This window comes from Candoia aspera, chromosome 3 (assembly GCF_035149785.1).
Source record: "Candoia aspera isolate rCanAsp1 chromosome 3, rCanAsp1.hap2, whole genome shotgun sequence".
Lineage (NCBI taxonomy): Eukaryota > Metazoa > Chordata > Lepidosauria > Squamata > Boidae > Candoia > Candoia aspera.
In genome coordinates, this window is record NC_086155.1 from 27,395,587 (window position 1) to 27,416,035 (window position 20,449).

General features: G+C 39.6%; 1 protein-coding gene across 1 annotated transcript in view; it reads left to right on the forward strand.

Moving 5' to 3' along the window:
- PTPRT (protein tyrosine phosphatase receptor type T) overlaps nt 1-20,449 on the forward strand; it is a 761,196-nt gene that overhangs the window by 607,841 nt on the left and 132,906 nt on the right. Inside the window, exon 12 of the mRNA XM_063297181.1 lies at nt 11,019-11,292. Coding sequence (XP_063153251.1) covers nt 11,019-11,292 — 274 coding nt within the window. The remainder of the gene's footprint in view (nt 1-11,018; nt 11,293-20,449) is intronic.

Sequence of the window (20,449 nt, forward strand, 5' to 3'; positions counted from 1 at the left end):
ATGACTGGAAACTGCTTCAATGGAGTTCATTGACCTTGTCTTGGCCAATATTTTATAACAAGAATTTCACTAATAGAAAGCTGTGGATCAAGTTTGCCCTCTAAAACCAGCTCACAAATTGCTGTTCTACATATATGATAGTGACATCAATATCTTCTGAATAAATAATATAGTAGAAGATGTGGATAACTAGTATACAATATTTTGGGGACAATCATCCTACTTCCACTGGAATAACATTAGTGTTATATGTTCATTTTATGAACACAGCTGAAGATCAATTTAAGAATCTGTTGCTGGGATTTTTGTATAAACTGAAATTGACATTGACTACTAATGAAGCATACAGGAAAATGCTTAGTGCAGGAACATTTTATTGTACAACTCTCCATTAATATTGAATACCAGTTTTAGTCTGTGTTTGTCTTCAGTGGGGGAAAAAGTATATTTACTCTGTAAGCATTAAACAAACATAGTCAATATGCATTTATAGGTATACTGAAATGGCAACATAAATGAACACACAGACATAGACTTACTGTCTGCCTTGCTGGGTAGATTTCTGGTTTGGAAAATTTATATCCAGATTGTTAATAACACACACACACACACATTTGCTGGTTGATTTAGGGAAAGAAATGAATTATCTTTATTTATAAAAATGAGCAATGTGCTTAAGGCTTTTTTGTTATTTGCAGCTTGGTCTAGAGTGACCATGTGATGTTGCATGATTATATGGATATTCTTGAAGGTGTCTCAAAACAGTCTCTGAAGGGAGGTGCCATCCAAGATAGGCAAGATGGGTGGCAAAAACTCTCTACTCATTCTTCAGCATCCACTGCCCATTTGCTAGTCCACATAGCTAGGAATAATGGTCCCAAACTGTCTCTGTAGGGACTTCCTAGTGTCAGTTTTCTTGGTGGGGAAGAATAAAATCTCACTGTTAAATCATGCTGAATATCTCTGTATTTCACCATTCCATCTACCACAGAAGCCATCTCTGAAGATGGTTAGAAGAAGGAAGAGATGATACTTCCTCCATAATAAATAATATTTAGGCCCCTATTTTTTACAATTTCAGTAGGTTTAGAAATTGTCACTCAAAACAAAGAAAACAATTTTAAAAGACCAGTTGCTCAGATCCCATTAATATTAATATATGGAGAGTTGGAGGATTTGTCTCATGTACCTTACAACAATTTCATTTCTATTCTCTCAAATATTTGGAGATCATTTAATCACTTCATTTTTTTAGATCTTTTTATCATTCTACAGATTACTTGAGTTCACCATCCTGAATAGTATGATGTTATTTGTAAACCTCTTTGTCTTACTGATCTCTCCTGGCTCTAACAGTAATTAATAAATGAATTTGAATATCACTTGTGGAGCCTCAATATAGATTACTTAGATCTAGTTGGTAGCCAAGTCTCTTATCAGACAAAAATCTGGTACTCTGCATCTTTTCATTCCTTATACCAAGCCACCTGGAACAAATGCATTTTATGTTTTGGACCTAAACACAAAGAAATAACTAAGCTTCACTTTTGTCTGTATATGACTGAGGCGTTTCAAGACTTAATTATATCACAGGTATATAAATTATGGAAACATGTTAATGCTCCCATGATTAAAATTATAGAGGGCCTAATTGAAAAAGCATAAACTGAAATGAAGAATTCCTAATTATAGTTTGCTTTGAGATAATAATTTTCCTCTATAACGAATGCATAATTCTTGAAACAAGAAAAAGGGACTATTGCGTTAATGTGTTAGCTGAAGATGGAATCAAGGAATTGTCATAAATGCATACTGAAGATACAAAAGAAACGAATTAGAGTGTTTCACCAAGTGTTCTTTTGTCTATAGGAACTAGCTAACTAAAAACAAAGAATTAAATTTACAGAAAGTTTATGTGGATTCTTGTGAACTTTTGGAGACAGAAATGAAAATGTGCAGAGTATTTCATAAGTACATCTCATGAGCTAATTGCACCCATTCCTGGACCAAGCGGCCTTGCTCATGTTCATTCATGCCTTGGCCACTTCCCAGTTGGACTACTGCAGTGTATACTACATGGGGATGACCTTGAAGACCATCCAGAAGTTACAACTGGTCCAAAATGTCAGAGTGTCTGCTGTTGGGTGCCCCTTAGTTTGCCTATAACACACTGCTGTTGTGCAAGCTGTACTGGCTCCCAGTTTTGTTCTGGTTGCAATTCAAGGTACTGGTTATTACCTTTAAAGCCCTACATGTCCCGAGGCCAGGTTATTTGTGGGACCATCTCTTCCATCAGGCTAGATAGCGTGGGCACGCTCCAGGCCACTTCCCTTAAATGCCACCGTCTAGTGAAACCTAGGAAGCTCCCTTTTCCATAGCAAATCTGCCCTGTGGAATATTCATCCCCTAGCAGGCCCCCAACCTTTTAATCTTCCAGAAAACCATAAAAGCTTGGCTTTTCCACCCAGTGCTAGAATAAGTTGAGGTTGGAGCCTGGAGATTGTACTGCTCAGTGGATTTGATACTGCTGGTTAAGACACCAGGTTTTGCATATTGGCTTTTTATTATTGTTGTGAACCAGCCAGAGTTATATTTCATAAGATGGGAGGCCATATAAATCAAATAAATAAATAAATAACAGTGCCTGTTTTTAGGCCAGTATTTAAAAAAAAGGATTATAACCATTATTTATTCCTGTCATGTTCGCCGTTCCAATGTCTCTGAGACATCGTAACGTTTCTCATGTCATTAATTGGATACGTGTTTCATCTTTCATGGGAGGATGGGTGTACTTATCTCTTGGCTTGGCTTTGGAATGTTTTCCTCTTATCTGTTATGTTCAAGGTTAGTTTCTCAGGCTAGCAGGTCTGACGTTTGCTAGCACCTGGACCGGGCAGGGCTGCTGCAACGGGGGCGGGACACGCACGCACTGGAGGAGTCTTAAGTTTGTATTTGGCGTGCTTTTGCTCATTCTCAGCTTTCTCTGTATTTGTGCTAAGTTCCCTAATAAATCAGATTTCATTTAAGCACCTCTTGTGAGTCTGAGTATTTGGGCTGGGCAATCATTACAATTCCTTTGATTCTGAATGATCTTTTGCAATAAATATTTGAATTATTTCCAATAATTTCCAATAATTCTCCATGAAAGAGGATCACCCCTTGGTGTATTGCACAGAATGTAGTTTTGAGTTCAGTGATTCCCAGGGTCTTAGTAAGCTGGATCTGTCCCTGTCCCCCCTGTCTTTCTTCCCCTTGATGTGTTTCAATGTTTCCTTGCATTGTTCATACTATACTGATTTATTTGGGAGGCAAGAAATTTGCTGCTTTTTAAATCTCCTTAGCTAAATGTTACAGCAAAATCTGCCTGTTCCACTTCCAAAGTTAATGGTAGAACCTTTGCTAGAAACCAGATTTCAATTACTTTGTTGTTCTTGTGATCCAAAATATTCTTTTCCAGAAGCAATATTCAGAGGCAACAAAGTTTCTTCATTCAGCTTTTCTGATGGTCCAGCTTTCACGGCTATATGTTACGGCTGTTGTCACTATTATATCTCTGCAATTTAACATTTTATCTAGATCTATTGTTATTTTCCCCTCAAATAGCAGCCATCTCTTTAAGTCATGGCCACAGTCGCCATCCCTATGAATTTTTGAGTTTAGGAAAATAAAGTCTGTTACCTCTTCAACTATTTGCATTGTGTCTGCATTGCCCATTAACATAATTGCTTGGCAAGTGGTTGGCCATATAAATTGAATAATTAAATAATTGTTTTTAATATTGAGCAGCATACTGGCTTTGGCCCTCTCTTCTTTCATCTTCAGCAAGAGATGTCTTCCTTATTTCCATCCATCAAAAGTGATATCATCAAGATATCTGAAATTGTTAATATTTCTCCCAGCAATTTTCATTCCAACGTCTATTTCTTTTAATCCAGGATTTCTTTTGATATATTCTGTATATAAGTTAAATATATAAGGTGATGGTATACAACCTTGGCACATTCAGTTGTTACATACTCCATTTTAAAAACCATACAAGACAGTTTAAGTAGAATTTTCACTATCTTGAGCACAATCTCTAACAGAATTTGGTTCATTGAAGTGTGTAGGCTCAATATTCATTAGTAGGGCGAGGATTTCTATGACATGTCATATTCTTTCTGGAACCTTTATTTGAATTTATAAGTAAGTTAAAACATGTTTTAGAGTAATATGGTGAGAATTAGATGCTTTTTATTTTGCCTGAAAAGTCATATTTTGACTTTTTAAAGGTGTTATGTCATATTTCTGCTTAATTTTGTAACAACCATCATATTTTGGTCATTGGCAACCCTCCTGATAAGCCAGCAAGCTCAAACCAGCAAAGAAAGTGAGAATTTGCCTGTTTTTTCTTTCTTTTTCTTATTCGCTCCCCAACTCAGGGAGGGGTGTGTGTGTCTTGTAAGAGAGAGAGAGAGAGGTGGGAACAAAGGTTTCTCCCCTGACCAGGCCTAAAAAAAAAAGTGAGAATTTGCCTGTTTTTTCTTATTTGCTCCCCAGCTCAGGGCTGTGTGTGTGTGTGTGTGTAAGAGAGGGAGAGCAACCTTTTTAAAAATAACTAAAGCAGGCAGAGGCTTCTCCCCTGACCAGGCCTGAAAAAAAGAGTGAGAATTTGCCTTTTTTTTCTCTCTCTCATTCGCTCCCCAACTCAGGTGTCTGTGTGTTTGAGGTGGTGGAGTCATGTGAGAGCTGCAGTCTGATTTCAACATGCCTAAAGGTAGATGTTCAGCAAGTGTGAAATTACGGCATCTTGTTCAAAAATTTGGGGAGCAGATTTTCAGTAGCGATGGTGATATTTTGTATTGTAAATTGTGTGAAGTTAAGGTATCAGCCCAAAAGCGTTATAATATTCAACAACATTGTGACACCACAAAACACAAGAGTTGTTTAGCAAGATTTACCTTCACTGAGAACAGGCAACATCTCCTTTTCAAGAGAGCTCCTTCTTCAACTGCAGGTTGAAGTCAGGGTAATGCAATGAGTATTCATATCCCTAGTACTTAACATTTACATCTGGGCTGCAAAAATCTGAATAACCACCAGATGAGAGAGGCTGTCCAGATTCTTGCAGCCTAGATCTGGTAGACTTACTAGTGAAAAGCTGGATAGAATGGTTAGAATTTTTGAATGTTGTTTCTTGCTTTATTGTCCATCTCCTTGTTTCCTAACCCTAATGTTGGTGGGGCATTCCTGGATATACTTTGGACTTATGTTTTTGACACGACATGCTTCTGAAAACAGCTAAAACAATGTGTTACTGTCAGTTCCCTCCTAGGTCTTCTATCAACCTCCCTTGTATAAAAGGAAAAAATAATAATCCAGACAGACTGTAGGCAGTCTATATGAATGTCCTGATGAGAAGTGAAGTAACTTGCAGTGATACCATTCTCTCTGTAATATGATTAAGACTCATTCTTAAAATGTGCCTCTACCACATCACTACCAATTACTGAGAGTTTTATGACACGTAGAACAAGGCAGTTTATATCTGAATGTGATACAGTATCTTCTGAAAAGTAAAATGCTAAGTGTTGAGATTCCAGTACTATAGCTGGCCATTGATATCAGTGAAATTAGAAAAAAACATTGAGATTAAACAACGTTGCCCATAATTAGCATAATTATCATTGTTTGTGAATCCCAATAAAAAGTACCATTGACTTATTATTAATCTTCAGAATCATCATTCTAGCTTCTCCCTTCTCCTGTTCCTCAGCTCTCACTATGTGGTATAGGAGTTGTTGCCCATCTTTCTTCAACCCTTCATAATCTATCCTGTTTCTATAGTTTTATTTATTTAATTTAATTTTTATCCCACCTTTACATTATTATACACTCAGCTCAAAACAAAACCCTGTTCCCAAACATACTATTGTATGTCTGATGATTGTTATTCCTAGTGGCCTTAAAAGTTTTTAATGCTCTAAGTCAATCTTCCGCCCCTCACCTGAGAACTAAAGGTATGTGGAATTTCAAGGGGGCATATCACCTTGATGAAGCTTAGCTGGAAGTATTCTCTTGAAGAAGTGGTTCCCCATGTCCTAAACAATGGAATGGCCACCCTCTTCACTTTGCTTGTAAAATTGCCTTCTGCAGAAGATGGGATATTTGTTTCCACCAATCAAAGTGAGGCATTGAGGTAGAATGCATTGCCTCTTGTGTATCTGCTCTGGGTATCCTCCAAATTCTTGGCAATGGTCCCATTGTCTGGGGAATTCTGGGAGATGAAATCCACATATCCATCTAGGTAGGGAAGGCTAACCTAGCAGCAACACCTAGAAGAAATCCAGTAGTGTTCTACTTCAAGGGTTTTGTCTTGAATTCTGTAATTAGAGTTGCCTGATTAGATCTCTCTTGTCTGTTTTACAATAGCTGAACAACTTCTTTTACCCTATATCAGAGATGGGAAATCTTCTGCAGCTGTGGTTTGAGCTTACCTTTCCTGTGAGCATCATAGGGACATGACTGGTGATGTGATGAGATGAGATCAGTACAGTGGTTTAATGCACTTGTTATGCCCCTTATTTTTACAAGAACATGGGAAAATCCCGTTTCACTGATATGTTCTGGTGAGTGGACTGCAAAATGAGTGCTTGTGATAGGCTGCAAGAGCCCACAGACAATAGCCCACCCCTTCTAAACTCAGACAAAAAAAACCCCTTATATAATGTATTTAAAATTGGGAGGTTGACATAGTTTTGCTGAAAGTATATAGTGGATATTAAAAAGGGGCAGATTGATTGATTATTTATTTATTTATTTACTCAATTTATACAGTGGCCCATCTCAAAAACATGACTGTTATACCACAGCCAAGATAAAAGACACAGCAATTAACACAGCCATGATATGGACTTAACGACATCCGGGCTACAGGCTTGGTAACAAAACCAAGTCTTCAAGGCCTTAAAAAAGACTAGCGGGGTTGGAGCAAGTCTAATCTCTAGGGAAATTATGTTCCAGAGATAGAGTGCCATGACAGAAAAGGTCCCACCAGATGAAACTCCCTAAAGCCTCTCCTGTCAAATCTGACAGGTTTGGTACATACAACTGGGAAGACATGGTCCCACAAGTAACCTGCCTCCAAGTCATGAAGGACTTTTAAAGGTAACAGCACCTTGATTTGAACCTGGGAGCATACCGGTGACCAATGCAGCTTGTGCCAAACAAAGAACTGCTTGCACCACTGCATTTTTTTATCAGCTGAAGCTTCTGAATGCTCTTCAAGAGCAGTCCTAAGTAAAGCACATTGCAGTAGTCAGTAGTCCCAATCCAGAAACAGATGCAATTACCATACAACATGTAGGTGTGCAAAGTTCCTCCTAGTCATGTCTGCCTAGTCATGTCACCCTTTTCTTTAAGCAGGAGCTGTGAGTCCAGGAGACACCCAAATTGCACACAGGTTCTGTCTGGGGTAGTGCAACTTTATCCAGAACTAAATATGGAAAGTCCCTGGAACCAGGGGGCCACTCGGTCTTGCTAGAGTTGAGTTGAAGTTTGTTGCTCCCCATCCAGATTCCTACAGGACCAAGACAGGATCTCCATGTCATCACTTGAATGACCCAAGGTGGAGATATAAATCTGGGCATCATCAGTGTACTAATGATACCTCACCCAGAACCATCAGATGACCTCATGCAGCAGAGTCATCCAGGGGAGGAGAGAGTACTGAATCCTGCAGCATCGACAAAATTGGGGATGTGAACTAGAGCTCTGTCCTGCTATCAACACTCATTGGAACCAACCCTGGAGGAAGGAAGAGAACAAGCACAACATAGTGCTGCCCATGCCCAATCCCCAATCCCCCATCCTGCTCCCACCAGAGGTTATCTAGAAGTGTGATCAATGCTGCCTTAGTCTCATACCCAGATATGAATCCAGACTAAAAAGGGTCAGATAATCCACATCTGCAAAGTTCTTCCCATACACAGACCAGGAGAAGCCAAACCAAGACTTTCCTGAGTGAACAGGAGGGTTAAACAGCAGCTGCAGGCCCCAGGCCAATGCCAGCACCCCATCCCACTCCTGCTTCTGTGCCATCAACCACTGCTGCTCAAGCAACACAGTCTCCACCCAGGTATCACTACCCCCATCTGTTCTGAATTATCTTAGCTTCAGGGTTGTTCTGCCTCCCAGTAAACACAATTTTTATATCAAAATGCCTTGTGACCTTCATGGCATCATCCCTATAACCTCCAGGGTCTCCTTCAAATTCAATGGAGCCCTAATTGAGTCAGAATATTTTGAATTATCCCTGTACCCATCAGTGGATGTGTGCAGGGTTTCAAGCTATTTTTTCCTGAGGATGAGGAAAATTAGGACACATGCTGATTATAAATTTATTGCTCATAAAATCAATAACTTTTTCACATTAGAAAGGAAAGAGTTTCTATGTTCTTGTTTTTGTGATGCAACTGTAAAAATAATTTGACTGGCATATATATGACCCTTGCTGTAACACAGAAGCTGGCCCTGAATTCAAGGAGCCAATTCCCCATGAGATCATCCCAACAGGATCCCATTGAGCTCATTTAGAATTGTAAACAAACCTGTTGCCAAATGTTTCAGCTAGTGGGGCTCGAAGGGGCAATATTGCTCCCTTCTGGGGCATTCAATGAGAAAAAAAATCCCACCTTTCTTATGAACTTTTTACAGCTGTTACTTGCATCATTAGGAAAGAACATATGCAAACACTTGGACATTAAAACACAGGTACAATAATTTTAAGCAGCACAGTACTATTGGATCAATGGGATTAATCTTCCAGTGTCCTGGAAGAAGGCTTGCTCAGAACTAACAAGCTGTCTTCTCTCACACACAATAGACAGAATAGTTCCCTCAGAGGTACAGTACATTTCAAAAGCACAGTATTTAAACAAAATGTTCTTCTTCCATCTCTTGGCAAAAATGCTCATTGCAAAAGAAAAAAAAAAAAAAACACCCTCATAGAGATATTGTTCTCCCACTCTCTTCTTGGCTGCTTGATCCCTCTTCTTGGATCAAGTCTCCAATCTGCTTCTCTTCTTAGTTTGTTCCTGGATGCTCAAACTTTGATTCTCCCCCAGGCAATTCCCCCTGCAATTTCTTTGCTGATGAAACCACCAGCTACCCTGCCTTCCTCTGCATATTGAATTACACGCCAAGTGATTCTCCTGAATCCTTTGTATCCACAAGCTGTCCCTCTCTCCTTGTTAGAAGCAGAAGATGGAATTCCAGATAGCAAAGCACTGCAGGGAAAAAAAGCCTTATACTCTCTCCTTTTTTAACCTCTTATTCACAAGTAGTGTTTTTCTCTCCCTGAACTTAAAACTTTGTCTCTTATCCCCTTTATCTTCTTAGGTTGACTCTTCCCAAATAACTCCTACCCCTTCCTTTTCCTCCCTTTCTTAAATATTGGAATTGCACTCCACAGCTTTTTATACAGGTAGTCCTCACTTAATGACACAATTGGCACTGGTGATTCCATTGTCATTAAGTAAGGCATTATGTGACCATGATGGACTTATGACCCCACTTCCATTGTGGTCATTAAGCGAGATATCATGTGAGCATGACTTTCAGCTTCACTGCTGTCTTCTCCATTGACTCTGGTTCTTGGAAACTGACTGTGAAACACGCAAATGGCAATTGCATGACTGCAGGATGCTGTGATGGTCGTAAATGCCCATCACTTGTGAAGTGCCCAAATCTCAATCACGTGAATTAGGGATGCTACAACTGTCATAAGTGTGAAGACTGGTAGTAAAGTTACTTTTTCAGCACCATCATAATTTCAAATGGTCACCAAACAGGACAGTCATTAAGCAAGGACTACCTGTACTTTTTCTAACTCTTACATTCAATTTCTTGCCACTCTGCTTTTGAGGACAGATCCCTCCCATACTATCTAATCTTAGGGCTAATTAAACTGTAATGGTGGGCACCAGAAGGTATAACAGAAAGGCATCCTGATTATAATTCTGATAATCCTTCACTTTGCTTAACACTTTAAAACACCTTTTCCTAACTTGGACCAACTTTGCTTCTCAACACATCTGCAACCATTCAACCTATTGCAATCATAGTAGCTCAATTAAAGGTCTCAACCTAATTTCACAGGGGTATACAGTTCATGCAGGGCTATGCATTTGGCTGCAACTCCAAAATTTTTATTTGTACTAGTGCTGGCCCTTCCACTTAGTGATGTTCATTCAACAACTGAAGGAGGATTCAGTTGAATGTGCTTATAAGCCTTCCAGAATTTAACAAAACTTCACTGTTCTTTTTTTCTTTCTGTTATTCATTCCAATTTATTTGGCTCATCTTTTGGACGTAAGGTACGGAAACCAGTTGGCAGGAGCATCTGAAAGAGGAGTAAAACATGTCTTCACACCCCCAGCTCACACTGTGGGCCTCACATTTGATCTGGTTTTTACCTCAGAGCAAGTAGTATGTGAGCTGAAGATGGAAGACATCAACTTCAGTCATTTGTCATGGTCCGATCACTATCTGGTCACCTTGGGACTCACAGCCACCACTGACCTTCTTAGAGGGTATGGGGCTACTAAGATAACTTCTCCCAGGTATCTTATAGATCCAATTACTTTCTGTCATACACTTGGGGAGATTTCTCAGTGATCTAGTAGACAGCTGTGTGAGTTGCTTGGTTGAGTTCTGTAACAGGGAGACAGCAAAAGTGCTCAATAGGAGTACTGCCAAGTGCCAGTCCAGCTTCAGGCCTACATCACAGCAGTAAGGGTGTGCTAATACTTCTCTGCACTTATTACATTTGTGGAATGCTGGTCAGCAGTGCTAAAAACCTCATGGGATTTTTCTAGAATAAATAGAGACACTTGGACTATCTACCTGATGTCCTATTTTTTTCTATTGCCAATGCTCTCCTGAATTGGGGATCGTTTTTAATAACTTCTTTATTTTTTCCTTCTTAAATTGTTTGTTCTTCTTATCCTGTTAAATCTGCCTGATCTTTTTTTTTTCAGTGTCTATCAGCTTGTTGTGAAAGAAGAACGGCCACAGAAATCACGAAGAGCTGCAGACATCGTTGAATGTTTCTCTGTTCCAGTGAGCTACAAAAATGCTTCAAGTCTTGACTCCCCCCATTACTTTGCAGCTGAGTTGAAACCAGTCAGTCTTCCAGTTACACAGCCTTTCACAGTGGGAGACAATAAAACATACAATGGCTATTGGAATGCTCCACTTTCACCCTTGAAAAGCTACAGCATTTATTTTCAGGCTCTTAGTAAAGCAAATGGGGTAAGTGCCTTATGAACAAAATTCACCCAATTAAACAATAAATGCCCTAGATCCTTAAAAAACCCATGCCAACATTTCTCTGGAATTATTTTAAGATTTGAAAGTAAACATGTATTATGACAAGTGTACCTGAAGTGTATAGAGGTAGTCCTCAACTTACAACCATAATTTGCTGTTAAGAGATGCAGTCATTAAGTGAGGCATCACGTGACCACCCACAATTTTATGACCTTTCTTGCCACAGTCGTTAAGTGAATCACCAGCAGTCATTAAATGAGACATCACATGACCACAGCTTGCAACCTCCTGCCAGCTTCCCCACTGATTTTGCTTATGAGAAGCCAGCTGGGAAGGTAGCAAATGGTGATCATGTGACTGCAGGATACTGCAACTGTGATAAATGTGAGCTGGTTGCCAAGCACCCAGATTGCAATCACATGACCACAGGGATGATGCAACTGTTGTAAGTGTGAGGACCAGTGAATTATATTTGATGTTGGTAGAAGTTAAGTGATTGTAACTGTTCATTGCAACATATTTATGAACTTACTTGCAGTATGAAACCAGTGAACTTGACCAGGATTGCTTTGATGTAAGGAAAAAGAGTCCTCCCACTCCACCTGCTCAAAATCTCTGTAAGGGAGAGGAACAACATTTTCTGTCTCTCGATGAGCAGCAGGATAAACCAGCAATGTGCAAGTTGGGATTGCTCAGGTGTACATTCGTTGGGGGAAGGTGCAAAGCCACTCAGGTTTTCTGTAAAGGATATGGGAGAATGAAGGATGAACATTGTGGTTGTGGTTTGTACTCTTATTTGAAAATCTGCATCCCACAACTCATAAAAAATGACACCCCAAGAGCTGAAATAATCCCAGATCATGCAGATATATAGAAAAACATGTTTGGGCTTCATTCTGTAATTATTTAATGAGAGGTACCAGCCTCTTATAGTCTCCCAACTGCTTTCAGTTATCCCTTTTCCTCCCATCAAATTCACTTGATGAGCATGGCTTGTCATGGAAATGGTGCATCAAAAAAAAAACCCTCTTTATTTGATTGCACTGTTAATCTAGGATTCTTTCCTAGTAAGTAGCATCTCCTATTTTCAGCACAATTTCAGATTAGCCTCTTTTAATGAGATTTGTAATATACAGAATATATGAGTCTATGTAGTATATATATTATATACTGTATATATATATATATATATTACATATATGTGTGTGTGTGTGATGTGTGTGTGTGTATATATATTACAATATATATATATATGAGCCTCATGTGGCGCAGAGTGGTAGGCAGCAGTATTGCAACTGAAACTCTCCCCACGACCTGAGTTCGATCCCAGCAGAAGCTGGATTCTCGGGTAGCTGGCTCAGGTTGACTCAGCCTTCCATCCTTCCGAGGTCAGTAAAATGAGTACCCAGCTTGCTGGGGAAGGTGACAACTGTGGAAGGCAATGGCAAACCACCCCGCTATAGTCTGCCAAGAAAATGTCGTGAAACCAGCTTCCTCCCAAAGGGTCAGACAAGATTCAGTGCTTGCACAGGGGACCTTTCTCTTTCACATATCTCTATCTATCTATCTATCTATCTATCTATCTATCTATCTATCTATCTATCTATCTATCTATCTATCTATCTATCTATCTATCTATCTATCATCTATGCCTAGCTGGTCCCTCTTCACATGGCATTTTAATTAAATATGAATTGGTCACAGAAAAGATGAAATTTTGATGTTGATTTTGTCTTCAACAGAAGCATTTAAATCAAGTAATATAAACAAAATGGTTTAATTGGATAGAAATTGTAACCTCACTTCTGTCTTCATTTCTAATTATTGCTTTCTGTCCTTGATAACGTTCTTGGATTTTCTTCTGAGGTTAGCAGTGCAGCATCCAGAATAGTTAAGGCACCCTCAGCAACCATAGATAGCATTCTCAGAACAAAGTTAAATGGAACTGTATGAGGAAAGATATAAATGTTTAATGTTTTAAATAAGTCAATCAGAATTAAATGAACACATTAATAATTGCTGAAACCTTGTAAGATTACCAAATCTTTTGAGATTTTGGTGTTTACATCTAAGATTTTATGAATAAAAGCTGAGCTTTTGAGAAATGCTAATGGTGATATTGTCAAAAACTTCAGGGATCTTGTGAGACTAAAAAAAATAATGTTGGGCATCCAAAAATCCTAAAGTTAGTTTTGACTTTGTACTTCAACTTTGTGTCCTGTCTGGAGGCCATAGAGGCCATCACCTGTGATATGGTGATGTCACTGGCTGAATTTTTTGAGCATTTTTTTTATTGTATGAATTTTTTGAGAGTAGAAGGGGCAGCATTGATACCTTAAATGTTGCAGAGGCTTAAGACACTCATTTTGCTCCTACCCAGCCTCCCAACAGAAAAATCATCTTGATGGTTTAGAAGGGTTCTTTTTAAAGGATGCTATATTATAAATCTCTATAAGATTTAAAACATCCATTCTACTGCTTAAATACTCTACTTTGTCCAAAAATTGTGGGGAGGAAGGGAGAAGGATTGAACCTTTCAGCTCCACCCACTTGAGAGGGGTTCTGTAATCTTAAATGAGGTGCTGGGGGCTGCAAATTTCTAGTCTGTCAGCATTCCTGTGCACTGTTGTATGATCTCATTGAATTGAGAACCAGTTCTATTTTCTCTGTACAAATCTTGCCTTTTGTTTTGTTGTTTTTCCTTTACACCCAACTCTGACATATTTCATTTAAGCATCTGGCTTTTGACAAGTCCATAGAGTGAAAATCACACCATTCAGTAAACAGGTGGTTTGTATAGCAAAATGAAAGAATATTCAGTTTCACACATGTTCCATTTAGACTATCCTTGGGTGATCTAGAAAATTCAGCTCCTCTATGACAGCCCAAAGACTAGAACACAAAATTCTGTCTATGCACTTACACATATTACACCAAATAAGGCACATTGTGCAACAAAAGGCAGAGAGAGAGATGATCTAAGTTGGTTACAATTTAACTTATGTGATATCTAAATATCTATTGTTTCAATAGTCCTAGCTAACGAGGAGAGACTGAAAGGCTACAGCAGAGCTTACTTGGCTACAAACTGGAGCTGTAACATGCAAAAAATGTGTGTGTGTGTGTGTATTTGTGTCTGTGTGTATGTGTATGTATATATATAGTTTGGTCTAGTGGTTAAGGTACTGGGCTAGAAACCAGGAGACTGAGTTCTAGTCCTGCCTTAGGCATGAAAGCTGGCTGGGTGACCTTGGGCCAGTCCCTCTCTCTCAGCCCAACTCACCTCACAGGGTTGCTGTTGTGGGGAAAATAGGAGGAGGAAGGAGTAATAGGTAAATTCCTCACCTTGAGTTATTTATTATAATAAGAAAGGTGGGATAAAAATTATATATATGTGTGTGTTTGTGTGTGTGTGTGTACACATATACTGTATATACATATATACATATATACTGTACTTATATAAAGAGTAACTTTTCCACTTTGTGTAGTAAAATTTATTCCAAAGGGAATGTTAGTGAAGTTTTAGAACAAAATATACATTGACATCTAGAAGAAAACATCCATGTTTTTTTAGAAATAATGGGAAATTAAAAGTAGATTTGTTGTTGTTTATTCATTTAGTCGCTTCTGACTCTTCGTGACTTCATGGACCAGCCCACGCCAGAGCTTCCTGTCGGTTGTCAACACCCCCAGCTCCCCCAGGGACAAGTCTGTCACTTCTACAATATCATCCATCCATCTTGCCCTTGGTCGGCCCCTCTTCCTTTTGCCTTCCACTCTCCCTAGCATCAGCATCTTCTCCAGGGTGTCCTGTCTTCTCATTATGTGGCCAAAGTATTTCAGTTTTGCCTTTAATATCATTCCCTCAAGTGAGCAGTCTGGCTTTATTTCCTGGAGGATGGACTGGTTGGATCTTCTTGCAGTCCAAGGCACTCTCAGAATTTTCCTCCAACACCACAGTTCAAAAGCATTGATCTTCCTTCGCTCAGCTTTCCTTATGGTCCAGCTCTCACAGCCATATGTTACTATGGGGAACACCATTGCTTTAACTATGCGGACCTTTGTTGTCAGTGTGATGTCTCTGCTCTTAACTATTTTATTCAGATTTGTCATTGCTCTTCTCCCAAGGATTAAACATCTTCTGATTTCCTGACTGCAGTCAGCATCTGCAGTAATCTTTGCACCTAGAAATACAAAGTCTTTCACTGCTTCTACATTTTCTCCCTCTATTTGCCAGTTATCAATCAAGCTGGTTGCCATAATCTTGGTTTTTTTGAGGTTTAGCTGCAAGCCAGCTTTTGCACTTTCTTCTTTCACCTTCATCATAAGGCTCCTCAGTTCCTCTTCGCTTTCAGCCATCAAAGTGGTATCATCTGCATATCTGAGATTGTTAATGTTTCTTCCAGCGATTTTAACTCCAGCCTTGGATTCCTCAAGCCCAGCATGTCGCATGATGTGTTCTGCATACAAGTTGAATAGATAGGGTGAGAGGATACAGCCCTGCCATACTCCTTTTCCAATCTTAAACCAGTCTGTTGTTCCGTGGTCTGTTCTTACTGTTGCTACTTGGTCGTTATACAGATTCTTCAGGAGGCATACAAGATGACTTGGTATCCCCATACCACTAAGAACTTGCCACAATTTGTTATGGTCCACACAGTCAAAGGCTTTAGAATAGTCAATAAAACAGAAATAGATGTTTTTCTGAAACTCCCTGGCTTTTTCCATTATCCATCGGATATTGGCAATTTGGTCCCTAGTTCCTCTGCCTTTTCTAAACCCAGCTTGTACATCTTGTTGGCAGATTGCTGGGAAAGCCTTTGGCCCAGGAGAGATCAGAAAAGTCACACACCAGGCATTTCTATAAAAATAATTTTATTTACAGAAAGCAAAATGAAAGCAAAACATATTTAAAAGTCTTGGCTCTCAGTGAGAGCAGCTTGGCTCTCTACATGCCTACATAAAAGGGAAACAGAAACTAAAACAAGTCCTGGCAAGTTCTTCCCTTCCCCCCAAGTGCAAAAATTAACATTCAAAAAGGGGACAGTTGAATTCAACCTCTGCACCTGGCCAAAATGATTAGTTACCATAGTAACCTTAACCTGTAGTAGAAAACAATATATTAACACTCCCCTTTTTATACTACAGATTAAGATGTCAGCCAATTTTCTTTGACAACTCTGTATGTCTTTCCATTCACATTATTTTAACATTATCTCCCCTTTGGTTTAACAGAAAGCTACCATCCTTCTCCCTGTTGTTTTGTTTTTTTTTCAAACCTAGGTTATTTGTTATATTTCCAAGGCTTTTTAACGTGAAATGGCTTTTCATGCAGGCTTCAAAATCAAGCCTTTGTTTTTCTGTTGATGTGAACAGCAGCAAATCATCAACATAAATGCACAGATACATACAGCCTTGTTTGTCTTTCTTCATATATACACATGGATCTGCTTTTCCTTCTTCAAAACCAAAATTCTTCAGTTTTTCATCTAATTTTTGGTTCCAGGATTTAGCAGCTTGTTTTAACCCATAGATTGACTTCTGCAGTTCACAGACTAGATTCTCCCCTTTTTCATAGCCAGGGGGTTGCTGCATGTATAATTTGTGGTCTAAATCACCATAGAGAAATGCAGTTTGAATGTCATAGTGGTGAACTGACATTCCTTTCAGTGCAGCAATTTTTAACAGTAATCTAATTGATTCACCTTTAGTAACTGGTGCAAAAGTCTTGTCAAAGTCTAAATCTTTCCTTTGAGTGAACCCTTTTGCAACCAACCTTGCTTTATATTTTTGGATTTTGCCATCAGCATCCCTTTTCAGTTTGAAAACCCACCTACAACCCAGACAGCGTTCATTGGGAGGTAGATTTACCAGTTTCCATGTTTTATTTTCTTTCAAGGATGCTAATTCCTGTTGCATGGCAGAATGCCAATTTTGTGAAATCTCAGGTGGTAAAGCATTCACTTGTTCTAAAGACTCAGGTTCTGTAAATATGTGAAAAGCCTTTACTGTTTCAGCCTGAAAATGTGATGGAGGAATGCCTTTATTACTCCTCTGAGATCTGCGAGGTAATACAGGGCTTAAATTTTGACTCCTATCACTTTCCTGAGAAGCATCTATCTCATCAGACAGATCTTCAGTTTGCTTTTCTGTTTTAATGTCCTCATCAGGCAAAAGATCACCATCAGCAAGTCCTTGTTGTTCTCTTGTGGTGGTCAGATCAACTGGAGAGCTAGAGTTTAATCTCCCCCAGTTTTGTTCAGCAAAAGAAGCGCTTTTGCTAATTATTAATTTCTCTCCCATTATGAACCTGTAGCTCCTCTGGCTTTGTTCATAGCCAACAAAGATGGCTTTCTTTTTTGTGGGGCCTCCTTTCCTTCTCTGTTGTTTTGGAATATGAACCCAAGCAGTGCTACCAAACACTCTAAGATGGTTTACCTTTGGTTTCACACCATAAACAAATGGAATGGAGTGTCCTGAATCACAGAGTTATACAATCTGTTTTGTACATAACAGGCAGTAGATATTGCCTCTCCCCAATACTTAAATGATAAATGTGAATCTTTAAGCATGCATTCCATCGCATTTTGCAAGGTTCTGCCCTTTCTTTCAGCAACACCATTTTGCTGAGGGGTGTAAGGGTTAGAATTTGTTCTATCCCCTTTTTCACTAGGAAACTTTTGAATTTGTGAGAAAGGTACTCTCCTCCTCTATCACACTGGAGTGCAGATACAGGCCTAGGGAATTTTCTATTTGCCCATGTCACAAAACCTTTAAATTTCTCAAATGCCTCATCTTTGTGTTTTAAGATGTAGATAAATGTGTGTCTTGAGAAATCATCAGTGATGGTCATTGCATACCTTGCTTGTCCAAGACTTGGAGCAAAAGGACCAATAATGTCAGAGTGTACAATTTCCAAAGGTCTAGTTGTAACTCTGTCACTGTGCTTACTCACAGGAGCTTTTAGTGTTTTGCATTCTTTTCAAACTACACAGTCTAAGTATTTATCACAGGGTTTTATCTTTAGATCAGCACACAGCTGTGGCATTTGTGCTATATACTGGAAATTAGCATGACCAAATCTCCTGTGCATCAGGTGTACACATTGGTCATGATATGGTGTGTTGCCAACTGCAGCCTTGCAGCTTGGCTTCCTTGCATTTTGCACAATGTACAAGGAGTCTTTTAACATACCAGTAGCACACAATTTCCCATTTTTACGTATCTCACAACCATTTTTCTTAAATGTTATGATATACCCTGTTGCAGCCAATTGTGCCACAGATAAAAGCTTTAAATTTGGCACATACAACACACCTTTTACAGTTTCTCCCAAGCAGGATAAATACAAGTCACCTTGTTCCATAATTTTGGTCACAGACCCATCAGCCAAAGATACACTTTGTCTTTCAGTTTTAGACAGTGACACAAAAGAGCTTTTACAATTACATAAATGACAATTGGCCCCAGAATCTAACACCCATACATCAGAATTACCCTTCTCAGCAACCTGTGCAATTTGGGTTGTCTGAAGAGCCTTCTTCTGTGTTGCCCTTGTGTTCTTCTTCTCTGTCTTTCTACTCTTGGGTCTCAAGGCACAGTCTTTCTGCAAATGTCCAGCTGAACTACAGGTGAAGCATCGCTGGCTGGCTAGCGCTGTGGCCTCAGCTTCCTTTCCCTTCTTTTCCCTTGTTTTCTGGTATTGCAGCTTTCCAGAAGAGATGGGGGGTGGATCGTTCCTCTCTCTTCTCCCATTCAGCGAGTAAGCACTGTGTAACATACGATGGGGTGAGGTCTGCTTCAGGCATAGCCTCCAGGGTACAAATCAGTGTGTCCCACATTTCATTCAGTGAGGACAGGAGGATATAGGATTTTGTGAAAGGTGTAAAGTCCATTCCTCTCTCCTGCAATTCAACAAACAGCTGCTGAATAAAATGCAGGTGCTCAGGAAGGTTTCTCCTTCTGCAAGGTAGGCTCTATACAGCTTTTTCGTCAGAGCAACTTTACTCCCTGCTGTTGCCTTTACATATAAATCTCTCAAAGCATCCCAAAGTTGCTTTGCAGACTGCATGCCTCGCACATGGACTAGCTGATTGTCCTCAACTCCCAGGATAATGGTGGCTCTAGCCCGCTCATCCTGTCTCAGCCATTTAGCACTGGGATTTTGGGGGGTTTGCTCACCAATTGGCAGCCAAAGATTCTCTCTGGCTATCTCCATCTTCAGGGCCCAATTCAAATAGTTGGTCTTTGATAGGCGCTCCAGAGGCATCGCTGAGGGCTGGGAGGTAGCCATGGCTTCTTCCTTCTTTTGCAAGTCACCTCAGCTGGCTTCTTTGTCCTGTAGACCGGCAGTTGCTGGAAAATCTCCAGGTGGCTCCAAAGAAAATCTTCACAGGTCTTTGCTACCTGCCTTTAAATTGTGCATGAGGTGTGGAGCTGATCTCTCTTTTCTCTCTGGGTTTTACTGGGCTTACTGGCCTGTTTACTGGGCACATAACCTGTTGGCAGATTGCTGGGAAAGCCTTTGGCCCAGGAGAGATCAGAAAAGTCACACACCAGGCATTTCTATAAAAATAATTTTATTTACAGAAAGCAAAATGAAAGCAAAACATATTTAAAAGTCTTGGCTCTCAGTGAGAGCAGCTTGACCCTCTACATGCCTGCACAAAAGGGAAACCGAAACTAAAACAAGTCCTGGCAAGTTCTTCCCTTCCCCCCAAGTGCAAAAATTAACATTCGAAAAGGGGACAGTTGAATTCAACCTCTGCACCTGGCCAAAATGATTAGTTACCATAGTAACCTTAACCTGTAGTAGAAAACAATATATTAACACATCTGGCAATTCTCGCTCCATGAACTGCTGAAGTCTACCTTGCAGGATCTTGAGCATTACCTTACTGGCATGTGAAATGAGTGCCACTGTTCGATAGTTTGAACATTCTTTAGTGTTCCCCTTTTTTGGTATGGGGATATAAGTTGATTTTTTCCAATCTGATGGCCATTCTTGTGTTTTCCAAATTTGCTGGCATATAGCATGCATTACCTTGACAGCATCATCTTGCAAGATTTTGAACAGTTCAGCTGGGATGCTGTCATCTCCTGCTACCTTGTTATTAGCAATGCTTCTTAAGGCCCA